The sequence below is a fragment of the Equus przewalskii genome, chromosome 27, assembly GCF_037783145.1.
Source record: "Equus przewalskii isolate Varuska chromosome 27, EquPr2, whole genome shotgun sequence".
Lineage (NCBI taxonomy): Eukaryota > Metazoa > Chordata > Mammalia > Perissodactyla > Equidae > Equus > Equus przewalskii.
Window position 1 is genome coordinate 2,308,126 of NC_091857.1, and position 17,191 is coordinate 2,325,316.

General features: G+C 38.4%; 1 protein-coding gene across 1 annotated transcript; it reads right to left on the minus strand.

The window, feature by feature from the left end:
* Window positions 1-5,157: 5,157 nt before the first annotated feature.
* C27H3orf38 (chromosome 27 C3orf38 homolog) lies at window positions 5,158-16,904 on the minus strand. The gene is made up of 3 exons (XM_070597364.1): window positions 16,457-16,904; window positions 15,090-15,328; window positions 5,158-13,563 (listed from the first exon to the last, which is right to left on the minus strand). Exons 1-3 carry the CDS (start codon window positions 16,581-16,583, stop codon window positions 12,985-12,987), a joined length of 945 nt encoding a protein of 314 aa, XP_070453465.1. The 5' UTR covers window positions 16,584-16,904; the 3' UTR covers window positions 5,158-12,984.
* Between the last annotated feature and the right edge of the window lie 287 nt (window positions 16,905-17,191).

Consider the following 17,191-nt stretch of genomic DNA (forward strand, 5'->3'; position numbering starts at 1 on the left):
TCAACATCTCAAATATTTCTTTATATTATTATATAGTTGAAAAGGAGTAATTTCCATTTTTAAAAGTAAATGTTAAATAACTCTTTAAAATGTATCCAGTTTCATTGAATTCTATACACCTCAATATCTATTTAGATGTTTACAAACAAGCTCCTCTTTACAGTTAGAAATTTTACTTGTACGCTTTTAATTTGTACTTCTATTCCAGTTGACCCATGGAATTTTATCCTAATGTGATGTATTTTGTGCTTAAAAGACTTATTGATCACTGTACACTTCCATGTAAGAAAAATATCATAATCTCCCTATAACGTTTTAAGTGCTAAATATTTCTTCCAGATTGAATTACTACAATTTTTAGTATTATATAATTGATTAAAACAACATAACTAGTTCACATATTTTACTGGGAACCCATAATTTAATGAGATGGGTTTATTGCTTGTATAAGTCAGAGCTCATCATCACTTCTATTTCTTTTTTTATATAAACAAGAGGAGTCATGCTTACATTAATAAGTAGGGAAGACTAAAACTATAATATCACCCAATATTTTGAACATATTCCTAAGTAAGATTTGTACACTTTAGTGTAGGTAAATTTTACATCAAAAGGGAAAAATCAGATAGTGATTTATTGCCAAGATATATTTTTGGTGAATGATCTATCAGATGAAAACTTAATTTGGTTTTTCTTTAATTTTGTTGAAACCAAATAATTTTAAAGAAAGTTTAACAGCCACCTGACTTGCAAGCTTTTGTTGAAGTGTCGTAGTGATTCCCCTTCTCACCAACACCAATAATGCAAAGTTCTCTGTGTTTAGCACACAGAGGTTTTGATACACAGCAATGCACGATGCACGCACCATGCTCAGGGTGGGAGAGAAGGAGGTCTTTCTTCTGTAAAGTGGGAGAACGGCAACTGTAAAAGGAAGGTTGAATAAAAAGGAGCTGGTATAGGGGCTGGCCCCATGGCTGAGTGGTTAAGTTCGCGCGCTCCGCTGCAGGCGGCCCAGTGTTTCGTTGGTTCGAATCCTGGGCGCAGACATGGCACTGCTCATCAAACCACACTGAGGCAGCGTCCCACATGCCACAACTAGAAGGACCCACAACGAAGAATATACAACTGTGTACCCGGGGGCTTTGGGGAGAAAAAGGAAAAAAATAAATTCTTTAAAATAAAAAAAAGAAAAAAAAAAAAAGGAGATGGTATAGTGCCTAGACCACCGGTATGGTCAAGTTCATGTAGGGAGACGGCAGGAGACTGAGGACAAGGAAATGGATTCCCTTAAAATTCTTTACACCAGCTTAAATTCTCAGTCTTCGGGTACTCTCAGAAGTACGTGTTTTCTGGTTGGAAGTCCACTAGTACGAAGCCAACTCTATGACATAGACACAGAACACTCAGAAAAAGCTTGGCCACAAGATGTCACTAGAATTCCAAATTCTACTTTAAGATGCTATTGCAAGCTTCTTTCCTTCAAAATAATCACCAGGGGCATTTGGGTTCTAAACAAGAGGATGATAAAGTCTGCTTGATTCCTTCTTAATTTTAAAAGGAAAAAAATGTGATGTGGAAAGAGAGGATGATGAAGGAAGACAAGGTAGTTTTGCCGTACTATCTCATGCTATCTGGGCCTTTACAGTTTGTTTCTAGCAAAATATAATCCAATATGTTTAAGTGGAATTAAAACTTAGTAATTTAAAGTAAGTATTTTAAAATGGAATAACTTGTGAAAATAAAAATTTAATTAAAATCCTCAGAAAATTAATAAATTTTGTGGATAAAAATAAACCTATCCATTCAAGCAAATTTACCTTAGAAAATTTAATGTAGTTGTTTTTCATCTACATAGTTCTATGCAGCCCCTAAAACTTTTTATAATTCAAGTTCACTAGTCTTGGAAAACTTCGCTATTGCTTAGTTATTGAAGAGTGGCCTATATGTAGAATACTCACTGTACTTTACGTATCTTGACAGCTTGTCTATTGGCATGCTACATTTATTACAAGTTAAACTCACTAGGCAAAGTCCAGCAATTGGAACCAGAAGTATTTTAAAGGCACATGTGTACAACTCTTGGGACTTTCCCTAATGGGCAAATCCAAGAGCTTCAGAAGTGCCAGCCTTACAGAGACTAACCTATAAAATGAAGAAAAACATCACAGCAAGCCATCTGAATACAAGTATAGAACTATGACATATCTACCCACTTACCAAATATGATAATAAATAAAAGCTTTATTTGAGATAGGAAATAAAAAATACAAAAATCACCTGATGAGAATCTCCCCTCCCTCCAATATATTGTGTAAAACATGTCACTGTTAGACATACTTCCACAAGAAAAACTGTCTACAGAGAAATGACAAGTCATTCTGAAAATGTCAGTGATTCTAATTCATAGAATGTGAAAAGAAATTTTTTTTTAAGTTTTTTCAATGAAGTACTGAAAATGTTTCAATTGAATCTTATTTGGATGTAAAGTAAAAGGAGATAGTGAAATGATCTCTGACAAATTGCCAGAATCCCGGAGTCATGAAAGGACGAAAACAAGGGCATTGAATGGTTGCTAAAAAATGCAGATTTCAGTTAAATTGCTTGTGTGAAAAGGTGACTACTGCTTTTTCTTTTTCTCTTTTTTTTAAAAAAAGAACAATATATAAAGTCAGATCGTCATAAGCTTTTAGTGTACAATTTGTTGAACCTCTACAAGAATGAGATATAAGTAGTTTCATTTTCCCCCACAATTCTGTTCTACATTATTACATTCCTATAGAAAGAGGAAGCTTGTCACTGTTCCAGAATTCTAAGAACAAGCATGTGATTTACAAAACTTATTTTCTTATTGATCTATGTATAAAATTCTTTTTTGAGTTATATATGTTCTCCCACAATAATCTTCTCACCTAGAGTCACCAAAAGAAAATTCCACCTGCAGATGGTGTTAAATGGGCTCCCGATCTGTCCTTTGCACTCAGCTCAGGAAAGTATTCTTTCATTTTAGGTTGCAGTATTTGGATGTGGTTTTAAATAAACCCCCAAATATATCACGCTTCTGCAGTAAGCCAAGAGAACGGGATGGGGGAATGGCAGGGGATGAAGCTCTGGAGAATGGAGCCATTTGCACAAAGGTTGTGTAATCGTAATCTTATTTCCTTGCCATTACAATTCACTTTATGGACCTGTAGAGATGTCTCTTTGAGACAGAATAAAGGCAAGGCATCTAAAATCAAGGAAACGCCATTCACTGGCATTAACAATATCCCAGAGAAATGTTTTTAGTCTTTGCTCTTATCTCAAAACGTCAAGCGAACACCTTTCCTTTGAACAGGCAATATCGGAGGAAGTTTTCTAACTTCCTGCCCAGTTTTTCATACAGCAGTATAAAAATGATGTAGACCCAAGTGATAACATTTGATGGTATTTCCTATTCCCTTCAACACTGAACCAACATCTTGACAGTTTACCATTGATAATTAGTTGCTCTCTTTTAAGGAGGGGATGAGTCGATTGGCTTTTTGTATAACCCTTTTATTTACCTAACAACCACCTTCACTGCCGCCCAGTCAGCTGGTGTTCCATTGTGAAAGATTGTGATGCATTCTTTCTAGTCCTCACCAAAAACCTACTTTCCAGTGTCATTTTGTTTTCTACATTCATGGATTTCCAGGGATGAATAGAATAGGAAGTTAAAGACTTCTCACTTATATACACACACATACATACTCATATACACACGTATGCCAAATGATTTGACACTGCGTATCAGTGGTTCTGTTTGCAAAATATCCTCTAGGAAATACGATAGGAATTGCTCTTCCATGTTGTCACCGAATTATACAACTTTTTTGATAGAACTTGTCTAACAGCTTGTTTTGTTCTGACATTTGTTATTAATGTTGAGAGTGTTTTCACAAGCTTCTCAGCAAGTGTCTTTTTTTATTACTTTGTAACAGATTTGATATTTGAACAATCTACAAGTTTGCTTCATGGTTGTCACAGGCTAGTGTACATTAGTTCAGAGGATTCCAAATGATGAAACGACACAGAAAACATAAAGGACAAATAGACATAATCACTAAGACAAGAAATGCAAAAACGTGCCTTAGTGTCCAAGTGATTGCTCTAAGGCTGGGCACCAGTGATTGATCTTGACAGGTGGCTTCATGCATCCCAGGGCTGAGTGGGCTGTGTGCGTCCCAGGTGCTTGGGACAGAAGCTGGGAACAACGGCTCATACTTGGTTTGCTTTAAGGAATGCAACTCTAGATGATGCTTCTATATTTTTGGACTCTTTTCCATCTTGATGACAAATTTTAAACTGAGATGTATCATTTTACACTTGTTCAGGAAAAATAAAATTACCTAACTAAATTCATTTACCAGACATATCAATGTGCTTTTAAAATGATGTGAAAACTGATGGTGACATACAAATATTTGACAGGCCATTGCTAGTACTGATCAGGGATGAATGGATCGCAGGCCAGAAAAACAGTCCAGATATTCATCATTGTCCTTCCTTATATGGTTCAACTGATGTTTTGAAAACATCACACTCACAGAATCTCTTGCACAGCACACACAGATTCTAATTCTGTATTCACACTAAAGTTCTGTCTACTATTTACATTATGGCGTTTTTATGATGGTGGTATTTGTTACTACTCTCACCATTTTTCAATAAGCCATTTTTGTGAACTAGGAATAAGAGTAGCAACTGTAAAATGAAAATTTAACAAACATCAAAATTAATAGGAAAGTACATTAGTGAAGACAAACACCCTGTTGACTTCATGTTCGCTGAGGTAAACTGACCAACACAGTCCTTGTCGTGTACATATGCACCTAATGACTGTACCTTAAGGACATAACACTGTCAAAAAGTTGAGATTTTAATGAAAACCCTATCTTACATTTAAAATCTACAAAATATGTGAACAATGTGCATGAAATTTGCAAAATATATAAGGAAAAAATGTTTCAGTGTGTTTTTTTCCCCTCTGGAACTGCAAAACTACCAAATTCGCCATTCTTTGAGTGACCTTGCTCAAATGCAAAAGCCAGGATTTTACCTACAGCTCAGATCAAGTGCCAAAAGATGACAATGGTTCAAGCAGTAAGAAGGGCATCAATGAGAGTCACAGAGAAGCACTTTCCAACAAAATAAACCCTTTATTAAACAGGAAATATTATTTTATACAAGTTAAAGTGAAAATAGTAATAAGAAAGTACAAGCTACTTTAGGTAGCAAGTGTTGTCCATTAAAACACCTGGTACGTAGTAAGCAGTCAAGAAATGTTTACCAAATTGAAAGAAGACATTTAAGAGAAAACACAGATACACTATTTAAAATCCACTTTTTTCTCAGTCCTGAAGTCTTGTTCTAGCATAAGGTTGCTCTCAGAATTAAAATTACGGCTTTCTCTGAGATTTATCTTGCTGTCTAGGAGTCTATTGTTGTTCAATGGTTTTACGATTGTTCTATTACTAGTTCCCCCACTAAAGTCCCTGAGATGCTTCAATTTTCCACTGTTACCTTGTTTCTGCACTCAAAGCTCGTTTTATCAAGATGCTGTACTTCTCCAATCAGTGCAGTCAGTACAGCAAAACCACCTGTCTTTGTTAAACCAATATTTTCCATTAAACTTCCTGGAATAACTTTCAATGACCTCATGAGTAGCACCCATCCAAGGCCATGCTTCCTACAGAAAAATGCCATCCCGAATTTGCCATGTCTCCAATTTCATTCCTAAATATTTGTCAACTCCTATTGCTCAGTTTCTTTGAAGGAATTACCTATAATTGATTTTATTAACATCTTTATTTTTACTGGGGATTACTAGCAGTCTACAATTTGGCCTTCCATCAACCACTTTCCACTTTTCTTGACTAAAACATGTAAACATATTTTGAACATATGCAACAAAGCAAAAAACTTTAATAGAACAGTAGCTTCAAACAACTTCAGAATTTTTAGTGGTCAAAAAATAGGAAAATATTTTAAAGGCTTCATACTTTTCTTTTCTAGTCTAGATATGATGTGTTAATATTTTCATTCTTTTCTGTTTTTTTTTTCCCTCTGTAAGCAGAAATACACACACTAAACACAAATACTTAAAAATGTGTATTTGTTTGAAAAAAACAAAGAATGAAGTGTTTTCAATGAGCATGATTTATGAAGAAGCAAAATAATAACTTCCTGAATGAACTACAAATTACTTTAAAAAATATTCTTGAGTAGCTGGCCCAGGGGCGTAGCAGTTAGGTTCGTGTGCTCTGCTTCAGCAGCCAGGGGTTTACAGGTTCAGTTCCCGGGCACGGACCAAGCACCGCTCATCAAGCCACACTGTGGCAGCGTCCCACATAAAGGAGAGGAAGATGGGCACAGATGTTAGCTCAGCGACAGTCTTCCTCAAGCAAAAAGAGGAAGACTGGCAACAGATGTTAGCTCAGAGTCAATCTTCCTCACCAAAAAAAAAATTCTTGATTTGCTAAGAAGACAATCACAAAACCATGTAAGTTCGAAATCACAGCAGACCTTAGAAATCATCTAATCTAACTGGTTCAGTTTTATATGTGAAGAAATTGAGGATTAAGAGTTTAAACTTCTTCAAAATAAGGTAGCAGCAGCAGTCAGACTGGAAATAAAGTGCAAGAAAAACAGGCTTTGTGGCTTAAAAAGGAAATACAACCAAAAAAAAAAATGCCAGAGGAAAAAAATGTCTACAACAAAACTATGTGAACTTCAGCACATTACTTAGCTTTTGGGGCTTCAGTTTAATAAAACTTTAGTAATCCCATCTACCAAAGAGCATTGTTGACTGTATCAGAGCTCATAATCACCATTCAGGAAGGTAACTTTTGCTTTATTCATTAAACAAAGATTTACTGAGCACCTAATACATACACTAGGCGTTGTCTTTAGCAGATATATGGAGGAACATGTGACGCTTCGAACAAAAAGCAGCATTTGTTCCCTTATTTATAGCTTTAATAGACAGCTACTGAATCCCTAGTCTCTGTGGAAAGCAACGGAAATACAATGAAAGTGAAACAGTTCTAGTCCCTGCTCTCAGCTAAAATACAGCGGGGCAAAATTAATAAATTAGTAAATTAACAGTCATATCTAAAGTGCTAGGACTGAAACAAACAAGGTGCTCTGATAAACATTAAGAAGCAGCTCCACTTAGAGAGGAGAAAACAGTTAAAGCAAATCCTCAAAGATGAAAATGAAGCAGCCATGCAAAAAGCTGAGGAAACAATATTCTAGACGATGTATACAAAACTCTTGAAAAGAAAAAGTGCTTGACTTATTGAAAAAATTTCCAGTTTTTAAGCTCCATTTCAATCATAGTCCTTTCCTTTCTAAAACATACTATCAGTCTGTCTGCGACAACAAAAAAATTAAATTCTACAATTTTGGATACTTGCCAGTAAAAGCAGAGGGCTAACTAAGCACAGGATAAATACACAGACTACTTAGTAGTAGATGTTGGCTAGACCAAACAATGTGTGCAAATAAGTGGAGTCAAACCCATACGGTGACGAAAAGCAGATTATGACATCTTGACTTTATTTTGGAGGTTAACGGAACATCACTAAAAGTTCTGACCTTGGAGGATATGATGAAAGTTGTCCTTTAAGGAAATTTTAATCTGTCACAAATATGTAAGAAATACTAAAGCAAAGAAAGAAGAAATTATTGCCTAAGTCAAGGTTTAGGCAAAGAGGGTCTAATTACAGCAGCAGCTGAAAGAAAAAAACAGTACTGCAGATATGCCACATCTGGACACGGCACGAAAGTGAAGGTGTGAAACAAAGCCTACTTCTGAGGCTGCAGGCACATCAGTGTCATAAACAGAAAGGGAAGAGGACTAGAGATTGTGAGGAGACAGCGAGCTCAAGAAATCTGACATAAATTGTTACATATATATTACCCAATTACCTTTTTTCTTTTTCATAAGTAATACTGTCCTACATGAATATTCTGTATCTTTTCTCCAAGCAGTTTTAAATCACTAAATAAGCAATTTAAGAGATTTAATTACAAGAAGATACAGTATGCATCAACACTCCTACTGTGTACATAGATAAACAATATAGATTAAAGGCATCTTTCCTTTGGAAATGACAACCTTCATACTGAAGATGATTAGTCAAAAAGGATTCATCAAAAATCTACTGCATATGAGGCAATACAGTGTATTAGTTACCACATGGCTCTCGGGCTGGAAAACCTGGGTTTAAATTGAGGCTCTCCCTTTAACTCTGAAAGCTTGGGAAGTTACTCAACCCTGTTTTCCAGTAAAAGAGGGATAATAGTAACTACATCGTTTAGCTGTCCACAGGACTGAATGAGTTAATACACACAATGTGCACAGAAAAGTAACTGGCATAAAATAAGCATCCAAACCATAAATAACTATTATTTGTCCTGTGCAAGGCATTGGGGGAAAGAAGGTTGCAAAATAAGTAAGAATCACCAGATCTAGGAATTTACCATCTATTTAGCGAGGCAAAGGTGCCTTACCTTACATGTGCCAATTTGAGAACAATTAAGTGTGATACTAACCATTAATACAGTAAAAGATGAGAGATGGAAAAGATTAATGCAAAGTATGAAACCAAATGCTTCAAGAAAAAAGGCTTTCCTGAGTAGCTATTGGTTTTATTTTTTGTTCAGAAAACATCAGATCAGACAATTAACACAACTGGTAACAGGCAGCAGGCATTTCTTCGATCCTTAAATTCATTAATTTAAATGTAACTAATTTCATACTGGAGATTTAGGGTATCTAAAAAGTGAAGATGAAAGCTGCCAACCAAAGAACCCTTAAAAAGCGACTCACCAAAAAGGGCAACGAGATCTGGCAGTCCCGGTGGGAGGAGAAATTAAGAGATACCAAATCCAGGCCAGTGATTCTTTATAACATTTCATGACTAATACAAGTAATTCTGGAATTTCTGGTTTAATATTTTGGGATACATTATAACTCACAGTAAATATCACACTAAATTTTATTATTAAAGCTTTACTGAAAGACTAGTGGAAAGGTTCCAAACTAGAAAAAATAAAGCTAAAAGTATTTAGTGCACTCTGATACAGTTCTGCAATAGTTTCCTCCCAACTCTAAATAAAGTGGTCTGTCAAAAATCCTGCATTCTGTATTGATAAAATCTCTATGGCTTAGATAGAGCCATAAAGCTATTTAAAATTTCACTTAAATGTTCGTTTTTCTGACCATATAATAGGATCTAACCGAATCCTTCTGCAAAGGGCCTAAAGTAGTTCTCACTTTAAGAAATCTAAACCCAGAGACTGAGACTTGAATTGAACATAAGAAGTTTAGGTAAATAACCTATTGATCTATTATTTCATCTTGTGCTTGATTCAGTGACTTACAAATTGTAGATGCTCAATAAATACACGCCAAATAAAAGTGAAGAGAACCCAGACCCGGGAAGTCTGTTTCCCAGCACCGTAGCTGTGCTGCCTGCAGTCCAGCTGGCTATAGACAAAGGGCGCAAGCAGGGCTGAGGGTGAGAGGCGGTGAGAGGGAGCGGTGTAAAGTGAGATCATCACACACACAGGTCTTTCAGAGGAAATGTTCATATTTTAAAATCTTTCATCAGAATTAGTCCTCTACAAGCATTACCAAATAAACATCTTCTTAGGGTAAAGTTTTTGTAATGGTTTTGAGAATATTTTTTAAAATATTTTTTCTTTTCACATTTTTATCATTTTCTCCAACGCATGTTCACTGTTCTTCATTAAATTTATCTTGTCAAAATAACATGAATTCTGAATTACTACTGTTATGTTTCACTTGACAGTACTGCTGTAGATTTTAATATCGGATATCTTTTGCAAAACAAAATTCACAAGTTAACAACCACAATAAACTAACAGATTTCCTAGATTATCCTTTAATTCATAAGAAAGATTTCGTCCTCCAGCTTAGGGACTCTGCCAAGGGGACAGAATTTTGCAAAAATACTTTTAACGTTCTAACACAGTAGAGTAGTAAGCTAGGGGAAATGTAAGTATGACGGCAGGATGTCAACATAGCTGAGGAGTCCCACTGGACTCGCAGATGTGCTTTAGGGAAGACTGTGGATTCACTGAAATATACAAAAATTGTACTATTACACACAAACTTTTTTTTCTGGGGAGAATAGAGCTCTCATTTCTCAAAAGGTCAATGACTACCCCCACAACCCAAATTAATCACCAGTGAAAAAGAGGCATCTAAATTTGTGAAAACAGACGCTAAGAAAAACGTTAAGGCATGGTTTTCACTCATTTTATGATCTACTTCACCATTAGAGCCATTTTGTTGAAACACAATGTTTCTGATTATCTTTTTCTTTTCCTTAAATCCTTGTCTGGCACTATTACAATTTCTTCCTGGGCCTAGGTAATTAGCCTTCCTTTAGCATAAAAATGTTACCTTTCTGAAAACCCAGGAACATTTTCCTATGTTTTTAATTTGCAAGTTGATTTAATAAATTAGAGATAGCTTTTTTCCTATTATTTGGTATTTTAGTTAATAAGACACATCAAATGCTTTTTGGCATTCTTAATAAAACATCCCAATGTAACTATTACTTTAAGATTTTTTTCATTTTAACAAAAAAGGGTAATCGCGGTATAACGTTATGAGGCTACAAATTAGCCTAGAGTAATAAAGTCCAAATGCCCCCATGGTCTACCAGATTACCATAAACTGTGTGTAGAGTGTTGCATTCTTTACTACTTGACTCCAGACTTTCCAAATACCAGCCAAGAGTAATGAAGCAAAGGGACACAAAGCTGGGGTCTCTGCCATGCCCTAACACACACAGCAGTGGGCACGGTAAAGAGCTCATTCTGCACCGTGCTTCCAGACCGTCTCAAGCTTTAATCTTCCTGAACAAACTTCAATTCCTTTAGGTCTTCCTTCTCTGAACAGGGAAGTCTATCCCTCCCCTATAATGGTTTCCAGGTAGTCTTAGGGCGCGCTAGTATATCCCATTGTGACCTCGGGCTTTTGAAATTCAGTAAATTCTAAAGAAAAGTTAAAATTTTCCCCAAATCTGACTGAGTTTTGGGCCTAAAGGTTTCCATGTATCCACATATGAAATTCAACCAGACGATATGATCAAAACACCACCACTGATGAGAAGAACCAAAGACCAAATCTAGACGCAGGAAAGTCTTTTATACAGTATGTAAGCTGCTTCTGCTCATTCATTCACCCATTCAGTTAAACATCAGACCTACTGTGTGCCCAGCTGTGGAGACGCAAAGGAAATAAAACATAGCTCGGATCCTTAACAGACTTAGCCTATCAGGCCAATTTCAAATTTTTGGGGCAATTGGAGCAGCATGCAGAGACTGCAGCCTTACTTGAACATTACACAAATTCAAAAACTTAATCCTCGAGACAGCCAGAGGCACTTCCTGCCCATCCTGAGTAGGATTTCTGCAGTACTTGACATCAGCAGCACAAAGAAAACAGATGGGAATGTTTTTAATTTTATCCTTTACTTAGGATATTTATCAATTACATGTTATAATGACACTTCAAACTTAAGAAAAAGATAACTTGGCTTTAAATCTAAACAATACACTATTCTTACAGCAGACAAAAGGGATTTCCCTCCTTCATTAAGTTCTTATTTAAGGACATGCCAGTTTGTAGTCCTCATAAGAGGCATGGCATTAAAAAAACAAAAAAGATGAGTTTTCTCCTGTTTCCAAATTCTTGTCAGTCACCCTAGATAATCACGAGTAGAGTGAAAGGAAAAAATTAATATGTACAGAACACCATCTCGACATCTCCCAGTTGAATGTTTTTCCAAATGGCATTTTTGTAAATTAAAATTACTAACTAAATCCAAGATCAGCAAGCAGCTGCTAGGTGATGAAGAATTTAAACTTTAAAGCAACTATGTAATTAATCGGGGAACTTAACCTTGTAACTCAAACCTAGTAAAACAAACTAAAGGTGAAAAGGATCCTAATAATTTTAATTTATGATGTGGGAGTATATCTCTATCTATATAGGTGTTTATGCCCACATTATAAATTTGTGGGGGTTTTTTGGGTCACCTCTTCCAAGACCAATCAAGAGGAAAGACAGTAACATACAAAAGTTGGGATCTGGGGACACCTTCTTAAAGATTTCAGCAGTATGTTTCTTTCATACGGTATTACAACAAATGCTCTACAGAACTGTGAGCTGAGGCCTTTGATATGAATGAGACCTGTCTTGAGAAGAGCACTCATCATTGCCCAAAACAGTTCAGAAATGTTACAGATTATAAGATTTTTGGCTTGGATTACAGTAGATAACTTTGAAAAATGTCCTTCAAATATTTAAAAGGGCAAAGTATATTTTTCTCCACCTGCTAAATTATTGAACTTTTTGCATAAGAACGTCATTCAAGTTTCTAAAATGAGAAATGAGTTTACATTTAACATCTCTAAAATATGTACCTTTTTTTTTTTAACAATACTGCCATGAGACATATTTGTAAAATTATCCAGACTTAGATAAAAGTAAATGAGAAATTTAAAAAGGGGAAGCCTTGAACACTATTAATTCTTTCCCATATGAAAAATACAGACATTGGCAGAATATTCCTGAAATAAAATGAAACATCACCTGGTCTCTAAGGCACACCGTTAGTTCTAACGCCTACAGTGGGATTTATTTGATGAACCGCGTTAAGCTTTCAGAACATGTGCTGCCGCTCAGATAGAGGCAGCTACTCACACGTCAGTGTAGCCAAGAAAGGCATTTCAACTCATCTGCAATCACTCAGACGTTACTGATGCAGTATTTGGAAGAGTTCTGCATGGCAGAGTTTTTCAGACTGGCATACGGTGCTCAACGTTTTAGAGGGTTAGGTAAACTCAGCTCTCTTTTGTTCAACACTGCCTCATTTCCACTGCATACAGCTTGGTCTCTAGTTCCATTATCCAATGCCTGCCTTACATCAAGCCGTATACTTCGCTGGTACCACATAAAGTGATTACATTATGAAAGGCCTCTAGATCACTTGGTTCAAATGTAATAGCTGGTTCCATTAATTTTCCAGGAGCAAGGGAACCCTCTCCAATAATTCTCAGGTTGATAAATTTGATTTTCCAAGTATTCTCCACAAAAGGACAGCGGATAAGTCCAAAAATTTGTTCAAAAATGCCCAAACAAGAGTTCCCTCGGTGAACAGTCCCAGCAACTCCAACCATAACGAGACCATGGGGAGAAGAGGCACATTTCAGTCCACGGGAATCCAGGTTGGGACTGAGAAAAAGATATTCTTCTTTCACTAGTGACAGCAGACGAAGGCTCACAATGTCTGCTCCATGGTAGTCTATCACATTTTGTTCAGAAGTCTTGTAATAAAACCTAAGCTTGACATCATGCCAGAAGTGCTGTGGCCCCCATTCATCTTGAGGAGGTCCCAGAAAAGGATTCTGAGAATTAAGAAGTTGAAAGAACCAGTGACAGAATTCTTCTCCTAATCGATGAAAATCAACTTTTTCAGCTTTTTTATCTTCTTTTTCCTGCTGATTAAGATAAAGAAAGTAAATATAAAATAAAACCAAGGTTAATTCTTGTACCTCTTTTTCTATCTAGCCTGTTTCAGAGCTAAGTTTTAAGGTACTGATTATAGCAGAAAGGAAATGAAAACATGTGAGCTCAGTGAGTCCATCATGTATAGTAAATTTTCTTTACAAAAAGGGGAAAAATCATTTTAGGATTTCCCAGCTTAAACACCTGAAAATTCAGCTAAGAAATTAAGATTTAACAAAGCCTCTTAAAATAGCATAAACAGTCAATAATAATGATTATATAAGCATTTTCTCTTGATCACATGTGGCAGTGGTTTCACAGATATATATCTGTCAAAACCTTCAAACTGTATGCTTTACATGGATACATTTTGTTGCACATAAATTATATCACAATAAAGTGGATAAATAAATTAGCATTTTCACTGTCTTTAAACAGATACTTCTAATATGATTGAAATAGGTCATATTCTATGATTGGGATTAATTTTATAATATTATTTTTCTGTTTTTCAAAAGAAATGTTATTGCAAAAATATATCTGCTAGGCTAGATTTCATTCATCTCTGTATTCCAGAACACAGTACCTCGTTTAGATGGTAAGGGATCTTGTATTTACTGAGCACATGCTATTGAATATACTGGGCACTGTGCTTGACACTTAAATACTATTTCCTTGTACCTTCACAAGCCTTATGACAGATATTATCATTATGCCCATTTTACAAAGAAAACAAAGCTCAGAGAAGTCAAGTTACTTGCTCAAGTTCACACCTAGCATAATGGCAGATTTGAAGTCACATCTGTCTGATTTCAAAGTCAATGTTCTTTTCAGTACATTAAGCAAACTTCTGGAGGACATTTTCCTAATGTAAAGGCAAATATCTCTCACTATAAAACCTCATTAATTCAAAGTATGTGGTACGTAGTTTAAAACTTCGCAAATTACAGGTTCATTCGATCAACATTTAAATATTCAGGCAATACCTAAAATGTACACTAAAGATACAAAGAAACAGGAATAGCCAATGTCAGCCAGAGGAAATTACAACAGGGTTTTTTCCAGCTAAAAAAAAATCAAATGTAAAAACATTTAAGTTTCTTTCATGGGATTTTTGCAATTTAATACCAAAGAAAGTCTCCAAAGTAAGAAAGGGCTTATGATAGCACTCTTTTAAAGTGCAAAAAACATTACAGAGAACTAGAGGCTAAATTAAAATTAAATTGATCTTGCAGCTTATCTACTCTGTTTAAAAATCCAATGGTCCTTATTCGATAAAGAGAAAAATATTGTTTTCTCACAAATCAATAGATTACGTATACATTACTAAATGCCAGAAATATTTTGTCTCTTAGGTGCTTTAGTAGTCTTCCTTTAGGTTGCAAAAGATATGAAGTAAAGCTAAAATTAGAAAACACAAGTAAAATATTATTATTAACCAAGCTATCCCAGGTCTAGGATTATCTAAAGAGTTTCAGACAGAACTACGTTCAGGATGTAACTACAGCATCTATTTTACCTGCTGAAAGACTCTAACATTCTCCGTCTTTACTGGCTCTGGAGTTTCCTTCAATTTCAGTTGTAATTGCTTTTTCCAGTAATCCTTTGCATGCTGAATAAGGTTGTGTTTTTCAGTAGCTGGAGGTATAATAACCCCCTGTGCTGCCAAGTACTTAAAGATGACTTCTCGGTGGACTTTTCTACGCCTCAAAAGTTCTTCTGCACTTTGACTGTACACTAATATTGCACGAATGGCATCTAGAAGGAAATTGTAAAGATTAATAGACAATCACGAGCCACTTTGTAAATCTGTCCAGGGTCAGCAGAAACTGCATCAAATAATATTTATAAACTCTTGTTACGGCATTGGTGCTTCTGCACGACGTGTTTAAATACCAGAAAGTGGGTTGTCAGGTTTTGGGTCTAAAAAAAAATTCTTTATGCTTTAAAATTCCCTACCTAACATTTCCTCTTTCTTTTGCTTCTCATAAGGAACAGTGAAATTCAAGCATTTTCTTTTAAAGAAGTGTGTTTTAAGAAAAAAATTAAGCCAGAGGAAAAAAATTACTTTTCTAGTCAGGTCAGTGGATCTAAATTCATTTACAATCCCTAAAAATAGGTGAAATGACAATATTTTAGATGTGCAAGGGCTTTCAGTTCAATCTCCTCACTCTACAGACAATGAAAAGTCAAGGATACACCAAGAACTGGCAGAACCAAGACTTGTATTCTCTTTTCAATTAAAAAAATTTTACATTACACAACAAAGATTATTTTTAACATGCGTGAAGTACAGAGAATGGCGATAAAATGAACTCCCATATGAACACCTCGGAGCTTAAGACGCAGGAAATTCCTGTACCTCTGGGGCCTCATATTGCCCGTCCCTCCTGCCCAGTCCCTCTCGCCCCTCACCCACCCCTCGCAGGGCGCTGGGCGCTGCAACCCCGAGCGCGCCGCGGCAGCCCTGCTTTTCCGCGCGGACGCACAGCACGGCTGCGGCCCCCACACGGGGCAGCCTGGGCTCTTCCGAGCGTTCTGCAAGTTCAAGGCATCAATCCGCCGTCTCGAGTAACCAGCTGTTCACGCAGCGCTGCTTGGAGGTCAGTCTACGTGGATATACACAGCTCGAGTTCATGCGTTTCCCCTGTTGTACCAGTTTATCACACGACCAGACCCCAGGCTGCTCATCCGGCTGTTGACAGGATGTGTGTGTGAGGCCCGGGGAGGGCGGGCAGACCGGGGACGGCGGAGCAGGGCGGGGAGGCCGGGGAGGGCGGGGAGGCCGGGGACGGCGGAGTGGGGCGGGGAGGCCAGGGAGGCCGGGGACAGCGGAGAGGCCAGGGAGGTCCGGGAGACAAGGGACGGCGGAGAGAGCGGCCGTACCTTGGCGGTCGTCAGGATGCACCAAGCGGTTGGTGACGGTGTCGCACAGGGCCGTGATCTCGTCGTTGTCCAGGAGGCCGAGCAGGTTACGACAGCCCTCCATCTCCGGGTAGCTGAGCCCCGACATCTCGAAGCCCCGGGCGGCGGGAGAGGACGACGCCAACAACGTCGCCCCCAGGCCCGCCGGCCGGCGCCTCGGCAACAGACACCGGAAGTGCCTGCTGGTGTTCGCCGCCAGGGGCCTCGGGTATTCCGGAGCCACGCCGGAAGTGGTCGCCAGTGAGGTCACGCAGGAACGCGGCGCCGCGCACGGCCTGCCGGGCTGCCGGGACAGAGAGGCGTCGCGCGCGCCCCGCTTTCGGCAGCGCCGCGTCCGCGCTGAGGCGCCGCCTGGCGTAGCGGAGTGCGGGCGTCGGGAGCCTGTCCTGCGGCGGGCCGCCCCGGAGGCTGCGCGGGCCAGGGAGTGCCGGCGGGCTCCCGCGACGCCGGCGGCCCACGGCACAGGCCGCGTCCCCGCCCTGCGCGCCGGCTCCCCGCGGAGCGCCCCGAGGGACACCGGCCGCGCTCCGACTGCGCCGTCCCGCCCGCCCTGCGCGGGGGCCTCGGGGCCCGTAGGCTGCCGGGCCGCCCTGTGCTCCCGTGCCCACGGGCGAGCGCCACCGTCCGTCCCCGGCCTCCGTCGGGGAGGCTCGGCGGAGACGCCCACGGGCCCTCGTCGGGCCGGCGCCGGGGAAG

Bases quoted from the DNA above. Each gene is read 5' to 3' on its own strand.
- C27H3orf38 (XM_070597364.1), bottom strand. From the start codon at position 16,583: ATGTCGGGGCTCAGCTACCCGGAGATGGAGGGCTGTCGTAACCTGCTC. The intron at 15,329-16,456 runs GTACGGCCGCTC...ATTTCCTTCTAG, and splicing joins GCATCCTGACGACCGCCAAG to ATGCCATTCGTGCAATATTA. The intron at 13,564-15,089 runs GTAAAATAGATG...TATCTTAATCAG, and splicing joins ATGTTAGAGTCTTTCAGCAG to CAGGAAAAAGAAGATAAAAA.